A 16,547-nucleotide genomic window follows, 5' to 3' on the forward strand; every position below is an offset into this window, starting at 1 on the left:
ACGCGCTCCCACGACAAACACCAATACGTGCCTGTTCTATCTCGGCAGAGGCAGACGCCAGTTACGCAGGTTAATACTCCCCCGTGTTCCCAGCAGCACAGGTAATTTTGTTATTCCGTTTACACCCATCCCTGTCTGCTGTACATAATGGCCCCAGCCCTGAGAGGAAGAAGGCATTTACTTATACAAAACCTTGAGGAAATCCCTACCAATCCTCAGGGCTCACGTTCAGCAGCGCCCCCCAAAACACAAAGGCTATGCAAATGTGCCCAGCCCGCGTTTATCTACCCTCGGTTTCCGTTTGCACCGCAGGAACCGGCATTGTGCCGCGCGTGGCGATTATCGCGTGTAATTTACATAGAATACGCACAGGAAACAGAGAGCTGATCTCTAACAAAGCAGGCAGGAGTCTCCATCGGCTCAGCGGCTATCTGACGGCGCAGCGAAATCACAGGTTTAGCTGGGTGGGGTATTAAACCTACAAGGTGGGGTTTTTTTTGTTGGTTTTTTTTTCCTGCTGTTCAGGGAAACACTATCTCCTCCAAATGTTGCTTGTTTATCTGCCTCGTTTGTTTTATAACCCAACTCTAGCAGCCCCCTTTCCCCGTGGAAGCTGCATCTTCAGCCGCGGCTAATCTGCCCTCCGCCTGTGTTTCCTTTGTCACCGAATCCATGTATCAACACAGCGAGGTGCAGCCGGATCGAGGAGGTGCGTAATTGCACAAAGGACACTCGTGCTAATACAGCCGGGTGAGAGCGAGTGTGTGTGTGTGACTGACTCAGCCGACGCGAGACATCGTTGCGAGTGCGAAGGGATGGAAGTCATAACACTGCAGCGTGGCGTCATCCATACAAAAAGGCTGGCACTGAAAGCACTCCCATCAGGGTCTCGAGGCATGAGGGCGAGATGAGAGATCGCATTCCTGAAGCGGGACGCTTTACCTGAGGAAGAAAAACACCAGAATCTGGAGGTTGGGGGGGGGGGGGGGTCATCTAGAGGTCACGGCGCACAAGGAATCACTTTCAGCTCTCACTGAAGCGAAATGTTAAGGCTGTAAATGACTTGAGGTGCTGCTCGATAACTCCTAACAAGGTGCACACATCTTCTCACGTATTGTGCAATGCAACTATGCAAAGCATTAATTTTTTCCCACGAGAACAAAGTAAAATTACGATTTTTCTCCACTAAACGACATCTTTTTTCCCCCACTGAATCACTCACACAATCCCACGCTTTCAGCGGAGACCCCGAAAAAAGGTTGGCAATTTGTGTCCGATAGGGGGAAAAAGTAGAAAAGGACATCTTCGCGCTCAAGTATCAAATGAATAGTTAATTTCTGTGTGGCCGGATCAGGAGGTTATAACGGGGCAACACAGACAGACATCTGATTTTGGCAAAAGTACACTGCCGTCATAAATACAACACTGATTCTTTCAGAGGACCCTCCGAAGGCCAGTCACAAGCCGAGCATGAGTTCCTCGCAGTACAATAGCCACCCTTACAGACTTATCATGCCCGTCATCTTTATCATTTATATGAATCATCGGGCAGTATGATGTGGCTCATTCATCAGTTTTAAGTATGACACCAGTGACTTTTCCCCTTTTCTCTTAAAATGTTGTACACATGGAACAGTGAGTTGAGCTTCAGGATAGTTCCACCCCTTAAAAAATAATAAATCCTATTCCACTGGGTTAGGATTGGATGTGAAATTGGATACATGTTGAGTTTGGTGCACCGCCGTGACAAATGAACACACGATCACAAGAGGACGACTGTTAACAACTGCTTTGGGGTTTATTTTACAATTGAGAAAGAAATGAAACAAACTAATCGTTGCTAAAAAGTTTTTTTTTTTTAAAGTTTTTTTTTTTACAATATCGTCGATAAAACATTGAAATGTATAGTCATTGTGCATCGCTTTATTTATTTTTCCACACCATTTCATGCATCAAATTGGATGCAAGTATAATTAAAATCATTTCTGTAAACCAAGCCAAAGAAGCTAAATTTGTATTTTCTTTAAAAAAAGGACATTTTTGTAGCTCTACAGCATATATCTATATACACCATCTGTTTTTATTTTATTTTGTTTTTTTATCATTTTTGTATATAAAATGACAATATAAAAGTTAGAGAATGCACACACCTTAAGATACAAAGAATGTTGAGCCGTTTCAAATGGTAAGATATGTCTTATGGAGTACTGACATTTCACTGGTAATCATTTACACGTAACGGACTGCTCTCTTTACAGTTGAATAAAGCGACACAATTCAGAAAGAGAATGTTGTAACAAACCATACAACTGGAAAATTGCTATAAGGTGATACTTCACAACAGGGAAAAGTTTTTTTGAGCAAACTTGCATACTGACGGCCATTCATTTTCACTGACTCGTAACCAGAAGCAGCATTTCAGTTTTTCCAAATGTTCACGTGATCTATTTTTTTTTTTTTTGTTCAAATACACTGACAGATTTATGAGCAGGCCGTTCATCATCAGAAATGAACATTGCAGTGATAGGAACCCCCCAAAAAAAAGGAGAAGTGGGGAAATGATGGTCCTTGATCTTTTAAAATCTGAAGGATTTTTGACAAATGCAAGATATTTCAAAACATGTTCTCTTTACAAATTCAGAATTCAACTGTCTAAGGTGCTACTTCAGTCTTTCAGGGTATTCTTTCATTTTTTTTTTGGTGTATACATTTAATTTTCACCTTCTTCATATCAAGTATTTTACAGTTTTTCTCTCCCACCAATTATTTTTCCACTCGCCACTTTTACCATTGAAGCAGTAGTTGTATTTTTGCCATGAAAAGATTAAAATCTTGAGTTTAACCTTGATTCACTCAAATACATGCACAGATCAGACAAATAGCATATAAATATATTACAAAATAAGTGTAAAAAAAGAAAAAGAAAAGAAAAGCTTGGCAAAACAAAAAACAAATAAACATGAAAAGACATGGTCCAGTCAGGCAGTTATCACAACAAAAAAATAAAATAAGACCGTTTTTTTCTTCTTCTTCTGGCGGCTCAGTTCGGCCCAGTGCAGTAACTGTGAACAATGTCATTTTAGTGCAATGAAATTCTAGTCAGTTCCACAGCTGTCAGTCTCTACTCTCAGCTCGAGACCCCCCGCTTAAACCTTCTCCATCTTGTCCAGCTTCTCCAGTTTCTCCAGAGCAGTGACATACACCAGGTGGTCCTCTGGAGACTTGCCGTGGGTCTTGCTGAGATGCAGTTTGACTGCGTGTTTGCTGACGAATGTCCTATTGCAGAGTCTGCACTGGTACACAGAGCTCGTGTCGTCCTCTGCCGTGGTCAAGGCCGACAGGGGGCTGCCGAATGTCATTTTGTCTGTGATCACCTTTGAGGCAGCCTGCTGCTCCCGAAGGTGCTCAGTTGACAGTTTGGACAGGTCCTTCATGCTGAAGCCCAGGTGAGACTCCAGGTGGCCGATGTAGGAGGAGGGAGTCCTGAACTGGGAGGCACAGTCACCACAGAGGAACACGGGCTGGCACGAGTCCATGTTCTTGAGAAACTTGGTGCTCCCAGTCCGTCTCAGCTGGTACTTGACGTTAGCCAGCCAGTGGGATATGGTGGTCATGGAGAGGCCTGTGAACTTACAGATGTGGACCCTTTCCTGGGGGCCCAGGTCAGTCATGGCGAAGCGGCCCTCTGAGGTCTCCCTCAGGCTGGAGGCAAACTGTGCCTGGAGGATGAGGAGGTGCTGGGGATTCCAGTTGGATTGCCTCCCTTTCCTCTTCTGCACCGGAGAGAGGTCGTCTAGGGCGTCCTCAAATGCGCTGCCGTCGGCGTCCGACTTCTCTGAGATCGAGGAGGGGGTTGAAGATTTGGGCGTCAGCCTCCCAGTGAGGTTCTTCACCATGTCAGAAATGTCCATCAGAGCATTCTCTCTCAGAGGAGAGGAGACCGAGTCAGGGAGGGAAATGAGGGGTTTGTTACCATTCACGCTGCTGTTGGTCAGGAGCATGCTGCTGCTGTTGTTATTGTTACTGTTACTGTTAATGGTGGCCTTACTTTTACTAAGGTCTATGGGCTGGTCACTGTTTTCATACAATGGATAGTGGTTGATGGGCTCCGCTGGCTTGCCCTGAGGAGTTGGGTTGAAAGCTGGCTTATCCATCATGCTGTTGCTGATTTTGTAAAGCATAGATAGTGGGTCTGCGGCGGGGCTTACTGGTTTGGAGGCCTTACCGAGGTGCGTGTTCATGATTGACTGGAGTGCACTGAGAGGGTTGATGAAAGGACTTTCCGGTGAGTGATCGGTGATGATGCCAAGACAGTTGCCATTGGTTACTGGGGATTGGCACGCCTCGGAGCCGTTCTTTGAATGGTTATTGTGGCCGTCTAATAGGCTCTCTTTGGGCTCCTTCTTGCAGATGAGCTCTGAATCTGCGCTGCGCGGGCTGCTACTTCTTATACCAGATGGCTTACCTACAGAAAGGTCATTTGGAGAAGCTAATCGTTCTCGCTGCTCTCTCAGTGCAGGAGAGGGGGATTGTACTAGCGACGGGGGCCGGCATCGCTCCAGGCTCACCATCTTCTCCTCCTTTTCTTTCTTCACAGTGGCAGCTTTCCCTGTCACTTTCTCCACAAGCTCCTCCATGGCAGTGACATTGCTCCTGAGGGGGGTAGGGGAGGAAGGGCTCCGAGGCGAGTGGATGACTGAGCTGGGGTCAGTCACCAGGCCTCGTAGCCCACTGTTAAACATTGGCTGCATCTGAACACTCTGGACCATCGGGTGCAGAAGGGAGCCAGAGCTCTTCATGGCACCCTGCAGCTGGTAGGCTGCATGAATGCTTGGGTAGCCACCCCATGTGGGTGTGCCTGTCTGGGCCTTGCTGATGGCACTGGATACTGTGTTCTCAAGGGATTTGAGAATATCTAAACCCCCCTTTGGTGCCTCCTCCAGATCTTCTTCTCTAAGGTACTTATACGACGTGGCGTTAGTCTCAGATTTCTCACCTGGGTCATCTCTCTCCTCCTTGATTTTTCGCTCCACTGGCTCATCGGCTTCGACTTTTTCATCTTCACCTCCTTCCCTCTTGTCCTCTGAGCCAGAGGAGAGGGCAGGTGACACTGGCTGGGACTTAACACCACTGGGAACGGGGAGTCTGGTGGTGGTCGGTGGCAGTGGGATAGACTGAATCTTTTCTTCCACCACTGGATCAAAAACCAGCTGTTTGCCTTTCTTGGATGCAGAATTTGTAACCTTCAAAAAGTGCCCGGTAACCATCATGTGGGCAGTCAACTGTTGCAGCGTGTCATGAGAGCTCCCACACTCCATGCATTTGAGGATCTGGGCTTTACGAGCTTCAAACTGCCACGTGTAGCTGGCACCGTTCTGGTAGCCATAGCGGTTGTTTGGCGTAACATAGGGGTTAGCTGCAGATTTTGTATCTTTGCCAACCTCCCCAAGAGATACATTACCACCACCGCTACCAGCATGGAGGGAGTCCGGGGAGCATGGGGAGACTATAGCATCGTGGATTGCTCGTCTTTTAGCAGAACTGGGCAACAGTTTAGTGGCCAAGGTTGGCACTGGTTCTTTGAGAGGCACTTTCTGGTAATGCTTGGTCTTGATCATATGAACGCTGAGATCTTGCAGAGACTCGAATGAGTGGCCACAGTACATGCACTTCAGCACCTTCTGGGCATCCTCTTTCCCTTCCATCTCCATCAGGGAGCGTTTACGCGGCTTGGACCAGCGCTTTCCCTGATCCTCGTCTTTGTCCTTGTTGTCGTCTCGATAGTGGCCCGTCTCGTTCATGTGGACTGTTAAACCCACTAGTGTGTCATAGGCCCCGCTACAGTCTTTGCAGCGAAACTTGCTCGCACCAGTGAAAACCGAACCGTACAGCTTGTTGTTCTGCCGGTAGAGCTGCACGGTGCTGAAGAGGCTGGGCTCTGGTAAAAGGTGGTAGGGGGTCCGCTGAAAAGTTTTGGCAAGTGCTGCCTGGTGCCAGTCATAGGCTACACCACCACCATTACTAGCCCCACCACTGCTGCTCCCACTACAGCTGGTTGCCCTTTGGCTGCTAACAAAGCTAGCTGCTGTGCCATTAGTGTTGTTACTTGCGCTGCCTGTGTGGTTGACAGTGGTGCTGGAGCTCCTGCCGTTGTGGTGACTGCTAGCCACGTTGACCCCACTGCTCTTGTCTGTGGTCGTAGTTATGGAGACAGAAGGAGTAGGGGCGGGCTCTGGAGTGGTGTGGGCACTGTTGACACTGCCAGCTGCAGCAGGCTTAGATTTCATGATGTCCATTGTGATGCTGGACCAAGAGGCATCTGAGATGAGGTTTGCATAGACGGCTTTCATCTGTGCCAGGCTATCCTGGAGAGAGAGGCCGTTGTTGGGGCGGAAGGGCAAAGCTGTGCTTTCCCTTTCCTGACCGTCCCTGGAAGAGGTGCTCTTGAAGTCCGTCAGCCGGTCGCTGACATCACTGAGGGGAGACCCGTATCCAGCGTCGGGGTTAGTGCCATTGCTAAGTGGAGAGTCTCTGTAACTAGGTGGCTGGCCTCCGTCCACATCTTCCTCTTCCTCGTTGCACAGAAACTCAGTGTCCTGGCCGTCTAATGAGAGGCCGTCGTCCTGCAGGTGCTCTTCCTCATCGTGATCGCCTGCCTTGAGCTCGTCTTCGGGCATGTACGCTGGAGAGAAAGAGAGCAAGAGGCAGAGGACAAAACAAGGGGAGAAAAGAAGAGGAAGAAAAGAGGTCAGCTCAGTGAAATTAAAGATTTACAGCGCACCAACAGGAGCGCTGTCAAAATAACATGGAATGAATACTCAATGATGGGAAATGTAGGCTTTCACTCTCATCCGATGTTAGTGTGTGTTTGCATGCATGAATTTGTGTGTATTTCACACACATGTGGCTCTGAAAGCCAGTGGTGAAAAAAGCCTCCAAGGGAAAAATAAATCACTGAGCTTCTGACAGTTGTCCTTTTCCTTCCCAACTCCCTATTCCTCCACACATGCCTCATGTTCCCCAGGAAATGACTGGCTGTTTGGCCTTGTTAGCCAGCTGCATGCTTGCATGTTCAACTCCTCCCCCCCCCCCCCCCCCCCTTTCTCTTTCTTTCTCTCTTCCCCAAGCTTTATTGCCTTTCACTCATCCAGTCAGTAAAGTTTTGCTCCTCACATGTTCAGGTTATGCAACCGATCGGGGAGGGAAAGAAACAAAACATTCATTTGGAGATATTGCGGCTTATCCCCATCTGGTGCGCTGAAGGTCATTTTCATTTCAGCTAATAAGCAGGAACTGGCCAAAAAAACCAACAATGGCACTTGAATTGAGAACGCCACAATGATTGTGGCAGGAAGGAGTCTGGGGGCATTAGAATATACTACGCCGAGTTCTGTGATCCAAAATAACATGGACAATGCTTAACGAAAACACATTAAAAGAGGAGAGTGAAAGGGAACTAAACAAGGCTGAGGTGTAACAGGTTTACCAACAAAATGAATGAAGGCAAATGAGACAGAAGCTAGGCCACGTGTATGAAAGTGTGCGAGTGTGCGCTTGTGTGTTTGCATGCTGGCGAAGAAACAGCAAGCATTCGGTAAGTAGGAGAGACAGGAGGTGGTTTCGGGGGAGAACAAGTAAATGAAAAGTAGATGTGGGGGAGAAAGAAAAAGTGAGCAGGAGGTGGTGGGTTTGGTGGGCGGGGAGAGTGGGTGAAAGAGAAAGGGGAGAAAGAAAAGAGAGAGAGAGAGATGGGGGTGAGGGAGGCAGGGAGACAGGAAGGACGGCCCCCTAGCTTCTTCCTTTATCTCCTTCCTGCATGGTGAGATGTGTGTCCTAGATGCCAGTATCAGTCTCTCCTGATGAAACAGATGTGCTGTCAGCTTCAAACGGCACGCTAACCTGTCATATCATAATCTAAGTGGACATAATACCTGATATATATACACTGGCAACATTTACTGCTGCCTGAGAGGAGATGGGTGGAGGAGGTGGGGGAGGTGAGCAGCTGCACCATCGACTGTGACTGCGCGCTGATGTGCGCGCGTGTGTGAATGCCTCAGTAAGTGCCTGTTTGCAAATGCGTGTTCGCCTGCATGCTCACCCCTCCATGCCACGGCGAGGGTGCTTCACACACTCGTACACGTTTGCTCTCGCAGTGCAAACCAGAGCCCACCGACCATAATATTGCCTATAAGTCTTGAGTTCGCCGCGTGCTACCGATACCCCCCCTCTACCAAATGAGCAACATACTCCCCTAACGCCTGACAGGATTTCAGTGAAATGAGAGCACTACAGGAGAACCTGGCTGCGCTTCAATCCCACTGACAGACTGAGACCGAGACAGTTTCTAAAACTCCTGAAAATCCCTAACACAGCAGATTAGCATTACGTGCCGTACTCTCTTCAACACATCTGCAGAGTATCTTCTGTTACAGTGCCTTCCCCCCCTTCGCTAACCCTCTTCCAGAACGCCAGGCTATCATTATACATCAGCCATTTAATATACAAAACATCCTGCAGACGGCTGTCCATTCTTCACTAGCGCACAGTGCACGGTGCACACACATACAGTAGGAATTACCTCTGTGAGTCAGCCACAACGGATGCAGCCAAAAGAAATAGCTAAACCCCCGATAGTCTTGAGTGCTGAATACACACACACACACACACACACACACACACACACACACACACACACACACACACACACACACACACACACACACACATACGCACACAGAGACAGCAGGAATGAAAAGCAGCAGATCAGAAATATCACTGGATGAGTGACAAAACACAGGCTGCAGCAGGGAGGGGCTTTTTTTTTCTTTTTTCGAAACAATGAGCAGGTCGCCAGGGAACCCTTTGACGATCCCTGTCAATCAATGCCTGTCCTGCCATGTTGTCATGGAAACAACAAAGAGGGAGATATCAAAAGCAGGCAGACAAAAGACTGGCAGACACAGACATCTGTAAAAATCACAGGGTGCTGCAAGTGGATGGTTTCGCAAACCATAAATGTACAATATTAGTGATGAAACGTGGCTAACGTGAAGACTGAAATAAATTACCTCCCCCCCCTCCCCCCCCCCCCCACCCTGTCTCTTTTGAGAGGCTGCATCCATTCTGACAGGAGGCGAAAAAAAATCCCAAGGCGCGAGGATGTAGAAATATTTAGAGCTACGTACAAAACTCTATCTGTTCAATCAGTGCAACTTGAAGATGTGTCATTGTGACCGGCGACCAGATTAAGCTCCTTCACTCGCCCCGGACACGCCAAAGGGGGGGGAGGGGGTGGGGCTCGGGAAAAGGGGGCAGGGCTTGCGTGCCGTCCCCGGCGGTTTGGTTTGCAGAGTGGGTGATGGCTGTGAGCAGGGCCATCTGCGCGGGCGCCAAAGCGCCTGTCACTTTTGCTCGGGGACGTGCCGCCATCAAGGAGACAGGCGGCAGCGTGGCCAGGATAGCGCTGCAGACTCACTGTCAGAAGCAGCAGCGATCAAGCCCCCCCACCCACCCCCCACCCCCCGCCACCAGCCACGCCAGATCACCGACAACACACAGCGAGGAAGAAAGAATTAGCATCCGGGCCGAGTGCATCACTGAGCTCCTTGTACCTACACATATGGCTAATACACTGCGAACAACCAAAGAGGGTTTGCAGTAGCCCCTTTAGGTGTTGTACAGAGCCTTTAAAGCATAATGCACTAATGGACTGACATTCACACATTATGGTGCCGCAAAGGAGGTGGCATCAAAGGTTGTCATGTAAGCTAACGGAAATACTTTGGGGCGACAGCACTTTATTTGATTAGAGATGAGAGCACAAGTGTGTGCTTTGTTCTCATCTCTCAAGGAGAGAGTTCCTGAGCGACTGAAGCACCCCCTGGTTCTGGTTTGTGCCGTACGCACGAAGCTTAAAAAAGGGGATGCTGCGTGCCATTACAGACTCTGGTTTGTGCATTTCACATTGAAAAAGCTGAATTAGTTCTCCGAGACCCGACCAGCCGAGTGTGTGCCGGACGCACACTTTGATTTGGTGTTGTCGCGATGACAAGACGGGTGGACGCCCTTCGTCCTGGGGCCTCGCAGTGGGACGACCTCATCGACCTCTCAAACATTCTCCCTCACACGCTTTGTGTATGCCTTGATTTGATACGTAAGCGATACCAAAATGAAATGCAACCGGCGGACACGTCAGTATTTTGGCGAGGAGCAAAAGCAGAAACCCATCACTCCTTTTTTTTTTTTAAACGTTGCCTTCATGTTCTTTTTTTTTGTCTCGTCCCTTTGCTCTGCGGAGAGTCTGCTGGTTGTTAAATCAATAAAACTCTCTGTCAGGCTCGCGGAGCTTCACCATTTGGCCGATGTCAAAGCCAAACAAACCAGATAAGAAAGGCGGAGAGGCGATGAAACGAGGGAGAGGAAAAAGAAGGGGATGAAACCAGTCAGCCTCCCCTCGCTGCCACCACCACCACCACCAGCCCCACCAGCCCCATTTCTCCCAACACCCCTCCTTCTATTTATTTACACACATTTCTTTATTTATTTGATGTGAGTTTGGGAAGAGGGGGCAATCACGGCAGTCATTTGCAGCACTAATGTCCAATCACGGGCCCCTTCACTCATGTGATTTAGGCAGTGTAGGAGTGGGTTCGCAGCAGAGAATGGTGAGGGGGGGGTGAGGTAGGCGGTGGGTGAGGTAGGGGGGGGGGGGGGGAGGCAGAGGCCGTTTAGGCCGGCCCCTAATAGGAAACTGGCAGTCTTATTCCTTCCCCCAGATTCTGTTTGTCACCCTGCTCTCCATTACGTGCCTCTCAACCCTGATGGCTTTGGACAGGAGCTGATCAAAAAGCCATCGTTTGACCTACACGACGAGACTCGCGCCCTGCGCGGGGAGAGAGTGGGAGAGAGGGAGATGAGATAGACGAGGAGGGAGGGTGCAGGGGGGGGGGGGGGGGGGTGTATGTCAGTGGCTGTGCAGAGAGGAGAAAAGAGGGTGGGAGGAATGAGGAGGGAGGAGGGGGTGGGGGGTGATAGCTCTCGGACCGGGACAAGAGGGCTGTAAATAAAATGACATTATTATTTCCTCTGTCCCGTCATGTAGAAAAGCCAATTATGGTAATGCCGCTGCCGGCGTGTCAGAGGGAATGCTGGGATGTGCTTCCTGTGAAGCGGCTAACATGAGAGCAATGCCCTGATCAGGAACCCAGGCCTCAGTTTGACAAGAGACTATACAGATAGGGGGAAGAAGAGAGAGAGAGAGAGGGAGGGAGCAACAAGAGAGAGAAAGAGATATGAAGCCAATAACAAAGCTGCATCTGGGCCCTGCTTTCTTAACGCATGGTTATTAAGCTATGTGCAGGAGAAAATATATATATATATTTTTTGAAGAATGTACCCATAAGACCTGGCAAAACGAAGTTTGTCTGAAGTGTATTCTCATCATTTACTTGATAACACCCTGATAATATTTCATTCTCGCTGCTACAGTCACAAAGATCTCAGCTGCAGTGAGATGAGCGGTTGATTTCATGAAAAAGAATCAACACACACGCACACACACGCACACACACGCACACACACACACACACACCACCCCATCAAGTCAAAAAACGATTGAGACGCCCGAACTCAAGCAAAAGCCATCGACCTGAAAAGTTCAGGAGTTGGTGAATTATACTCGGTCACAATTTGGACGAGAATGAATTATGCAAAAGTCGACGGCGCCTCGGATATCGAGGGTGAAGGCGATCATTTGCTTCGCGAGCTAATTCGTTCTCATCTCGTCTCGGGCTTCTCCGGGTATCCCGTTCTTTAAAAAAAAAAAAAAACTCCTCTGACGCTTGATACGCTCTCCTTAAAATAATATCCTCAGCTACCTTTCCACCCCGCTCCATCACCCCCTTCCTTCTGTTCTTCTTCTCCTCCTCCTCCTGCTCTCTCCATCCAGCCTTGCTCACATGCCCACATGGGCCCCTCCCAAGCGAAAATAATGGGAGCATATGGCCTAGGCAGCACCTACGCGGCCTTAAATAACTGCTGCGGCATTCCAGCTCGCTGTACCAATTCATCTCTCACCCCCCTCCCCTCCCTCCACCCCCATTTTCAAAACACTTCCAGCCGGAGTTGAGCTCGGCGGACGGGACGTGTTATTTCTTGAGACATAATGGACTGACGGGAATGAGGGTTAGTGGTGAAATTCTGTATTATTGCTATTCATCGAGTCGACCACCAGCCTCCCCCCCCCCCCGGCGATCGCTCGCCCCGAGTCACAGTCGCCCAGCTGCATCATGTAAAGTCACCAGCGGTCCCACATCCACTGCGACGGGACAAAGCCTCCCTGGACTTTGAGGGTTCGGGTGCAGTGTCTCCATCGGCTGCTGACGCTTGAGCACCGATTCAGGGGGGGGGGGGGGGGGGGGGGGGGGCGCCTTCTCGCGTTACACACGGCGCTTTGTAGCAAAAGCATCAGCTGAAAAATGAACACACTGCAGATTGAAGCGGGGCATTATTGTTCCAGTAAAGTGAAAGGGGTGGGCGGGGTCAGAGGTCAGGCAGGTAGCAAGTGCTAAGCAGAATCAGGTCATGCTCTCATGTAAACATATCAATATGGCCCACGGAATGATGTATGGATTGATGGGAGGCCTATGTGCATGTATTTGTGCATATGTTTGTGTACGGCCAGGTGTAAGTGAAGAGTGTGTGTGTGTGTGTGTGTGAGAGAGAGAGAGAGAGTGTGAAAGGTGCTGCTGTTTTATTTATAGAGCGAGCGCTATTTATACTCAAAGATCAGTTCAGAGAAGCAGCTTGTGGGACACAGCCAAGATCACTCTCCATTACTGTGCATGAACAAAAAGCCAATCACACGCACACACACACACACACACACACACACAAGCACGTATACTGAAGCTCGGGCTGCAAGCGCAATCGTCTCCGCTTTTGACACATGCATGCAGTAACAACACAGGGAGACATTTACAGTACATCCAGCCAGGTAGTTGGTGAGGAGGGGGGGTGGGTGGGGGGGGGGGGTGAGCCCACACTGACTGACTGAGTGTTCTTCATGGAGCACAGCGGGCTTTAACATGCTGGCGGATCAATACAGTGAACCAGCGCCAATCGATTGCAATTCATCTGGCTTTTTTTTTTTTTTTTTGTTCTTTCCTTTTTTAAATTTCATCCTCACCCACTCACACTCTCACAGTGCGCACTGAGCCGCCGCGGCCGCAGATGCATAAATAAAACATACGCGCGCATGCACGTGAACGCGCACGCACACCTGTGATTGGCTGGAACGATTGCGCTCCCACCACGCAAACAGCGCGTTCCAATAAACCCCCGTACGGAATTTATTGATTTTTATTGAGCATATCAGCCCCATCCTGGTCTTCTCTGCATAACAAGGCCTGTATAATTAAACCATAAATTTCCAGTGCGCTCCTTTAATTACCACAGACAATGTCAGGAGGCAGCAGAGTAAACAAATGGCTTTGAAGTGAGCGAGAAAACAGCGATGGAGAAGCGGTTCATTTCGGTGGGTGATGTTGTTGCACTTGAAAAGGATGAAATGTTCAAAAGAGTGTGTACGTGCATGGGGGAGTACAGTATGTGTTGTTTTGTTTTCCTTTCTTTTCCCTTCCTGTCTTTTTTCTAAGAATGCTTTTGAGGGATGCAGGTTTGCTGTGGAGTGAATGGAGGAATAATCAAGAGCGGCCGCATCGCAGCGAGCATGACAAACGTGCAAATATGTATATTTGGATGCGCAATAAAGTACGTTCTGAAGTGTGTGTGTGTGTGTGTGTGTGTTTAAGAAGTAGATGTTGTTCCTGAGTTTGTTTCTTTATGTAATTTAGTGGATGCCCTGGGTTCTTGGCCCTCTTGACCATGACCGGAGACACCTGCAGAGCTGTGTGTCCTATCACAGTGCATATACTGAGCATTGTGTGCGCGTGCACGTGTGTGTGTGTGTGTGTGTGTGTGTGTACGCTTTAGGTCAATGTCAACACGCAGACCTGCTTCCCAGCAGCTTAGCTAATTACACAAGAGCCCTGAAGGCCACTTAGAACAGGTTAGCTAATTAACAAACAGGCTGATTGCAGATTAATTGAGAGGTGTTCCCAATCTTTACCCCGAAACGCAACGACAAATGCTAACTGGCACTAATTAGGCCGGTATGGAGAGTCGAGAGTGGAGGTTGTATTTACAGTTACCGTCGCTCATATGGACGTGTGGCTTATATCCAGCTGCCTTTTATAGATCTGCCAAGCAAATAAAACCCCAGAGGAACGAGACAGTCTATTCGGCTGCTCCCAATCTAACCAGTCTGCGTGTGTATTCTTAAATGTGTGCAAATGTGCTCTTTTGGTATTGCTATAATTGTTATTATTATCAGTTCTGGTAATAAAGAGCGTTGAATTATTTGATTTATTGCTCGTAATTCTACATTTTATATTATATTTGTTTCCTTTGACTTTAGTTTGCACTACTTCTAATACCAACGTAATAATTATCATGATTGCTTACCTACTGTAATTACTAATAGAGCGTCATCTCAGTTGGGGCCCTTATTATTTTACATCCACAGTAAACATCTCCCGGTCTAAGCTCCGAGCTACCTGTGATGATAATGCCCTGCAATTTCTTTGAAAACGCCCCCCTCACATGTTCACTGAATGCAGTGTTAAGACTATAATGTTTGAGTTGTGTGTGTGTGTGTGTGTGTGTGTGTGTGTGTGTTAAGGTCTGCTCCGACATTAATGGCGTACGTAGATCATGAAACCTGAAACGGCTGCGACACAATGGGTAACGTTGGCTCACAATGGCAAAATGAGGAGAAATGGGCCCCTCGGCAGGGATCTGAACCAGCACCCATCTGTGTGATGCTGACCTGCCAATAGAACACCCCCCCACCCCCGCCCTTCCCTCCACACATAATCATTCTTGCAATTTTCACAGCTACTAAAAACTACTCCCGAAGGCCCGACTTCTTCCAACTTCCATCTGGCTGGATAGATTTCTCATACAGCTCCCTCGTCTATCACACACACACCTGTGTGCCTTTTAAGCTGCCCCCCCCCCCTCCCCGCAACACACACATTCTCAAATTCCACCTGGCCCTTTTCAACCTATGACCCCACCCTCACCCCAGTCTCCCTCCTTCCTATAATCCTCCGTCGCTTCCTTCTGTCTCCGACACCACCTGCGCTTTTAAATCCCCACATCAGGATGCGCCGCTTTACCTGAACAGCACAGACTGTGGCGCGTGCACGTAAACGCATGCAACCACCCTCAACCTGATCCTAGGAAACACACACACACACACACACACACACACACACACACACACACACACTGTCCCTGATGAGACAACAGCCAGCAGCAGCTGCTTCCATCTCCTAGCAACGGCCAGCCTGATAGATGACCCAACGATGGATAATTACCGTAAATCACCACGGCTCACACACTAAAGGAGAGAGAGGGGCGAGAGAGCTCAAGGAAGACTGAGAAGAAAAAGAGAGAGAGGGACTGAAAGGGATCAGAAATAGAGGGCTCGCACTGATTATGTGTGCACGAATGCACCTTGATGAGTATAAATTCATGTGCCTTTTAAAGGGCGCACACAATATTAGAAATGCAGACCCAACACACGTACGCACAACTCATACACTCGCAAAATGAACCTGCACGGACACGATTGCGTGAATACAAATGTGCGTGTGCGCTTTACAACATTCAGATACACACACACACACACACACACACACACACACGCACACACGTTGTCGCTGTAATCTGAAACCGCAGGCCCCGCCTCCCAACAGAGTGTCTTGTCCGTCACAGATTCAAAGGCCAATCAAAGGCCAAGGAGGGCGGGTCTAAATGCTGCTGTTTAGAGAGGAGGGGGGGGGGGGGGAAAAATGAACATAAAAAACTGATGTCTGACAACACATTATTGATTTTCTGGTCAGTGTAACATATGGTGATGTTGAACAGAAAGCTGCACCAGAGAGTTCCCCTGAATATGACTTATTTTATCGAAGTGAGAAGTCAGACTAAGTTGATTAATCTGTCGACCCTCCAAACACAGTCACGTGTCGAGTCTACATTCCACGTTCTTAAATTAGCAAACAGGATAAACTACTCCAGAAGTTTTTAGATAATTGCACCCCGGACAAAGTTTACTCCAAACTATCAACAGATCTTCAATATGCACACGCAGCTGCTTCGTTTACTTCCCCTTCATTTTCTGCTCTCCCAGACATGCAATCTGTCCCTCTCGTTCCCTTCTTTTCTTCCCTCGCTCCCTCCCTCCCTCCCTGTGCGAGTCCTGGCTGCTGCAGACATTTGATCTGGCTGCCTTGTGATAGATTGACAGGTAATGAGGAGGTTGAAGGGGCGTTGGAGACAGGAGCAGGTGTTCAGCACAGTCTTTTTGGCCAGCACTAAGCCGCCATGTCCTTCACTGCTGCACCGCACCACTCCGCTTCCTCCCTCATTCTTTCCCTTCCTTCTTTCTTTCCACCATCCCCCCCTCCTTTTTCTCT

General features: G+C 48.7%; 1 protein-coding gene across 2 annotated transcripts in view; it reads right to left on the reverse strand.

Moving 5' to 3' along the window:
* Window positions 1-2,432: 2,432 nt before the first annotated feature.
* LOC117728079 (teashirt homolog 1-like) overlaps window positions 2,433-16,547 on the reverse strand; it is a 36,069-nt gene continuing 21,954 nt past the window's right edge. For both annotated transcript variants that reach the window (XM_034528795.1, XM_034528796.1), the window contains exon 3: window positions 2,433-6,682. In XM_034528795.1, coding sequence (XP_034384686.1) covers window positions 3,147-6,682 — 3,536 coding nt within the window. In that variant the 3' untranslated portion in view covers window positions 2,433-3,146. The remainder of the gene's footprint in view (window positions 6,683-16,547) is intronic.

Source organism: Cyclopterus lumpus, chromosome 25, assembly GCF_009769545.1.
Source record: "Cyclopterus lumpus isolate fCycLum1 chromosome 25, fCycLum1.pri, whole genome shotgun sequence".
NCBI lineage: Eukaryota > Metazoa > Chordata > Actinopteri > Perciformes > Cyclopteridae > Cyclopterus > Cyclopterus lumpus.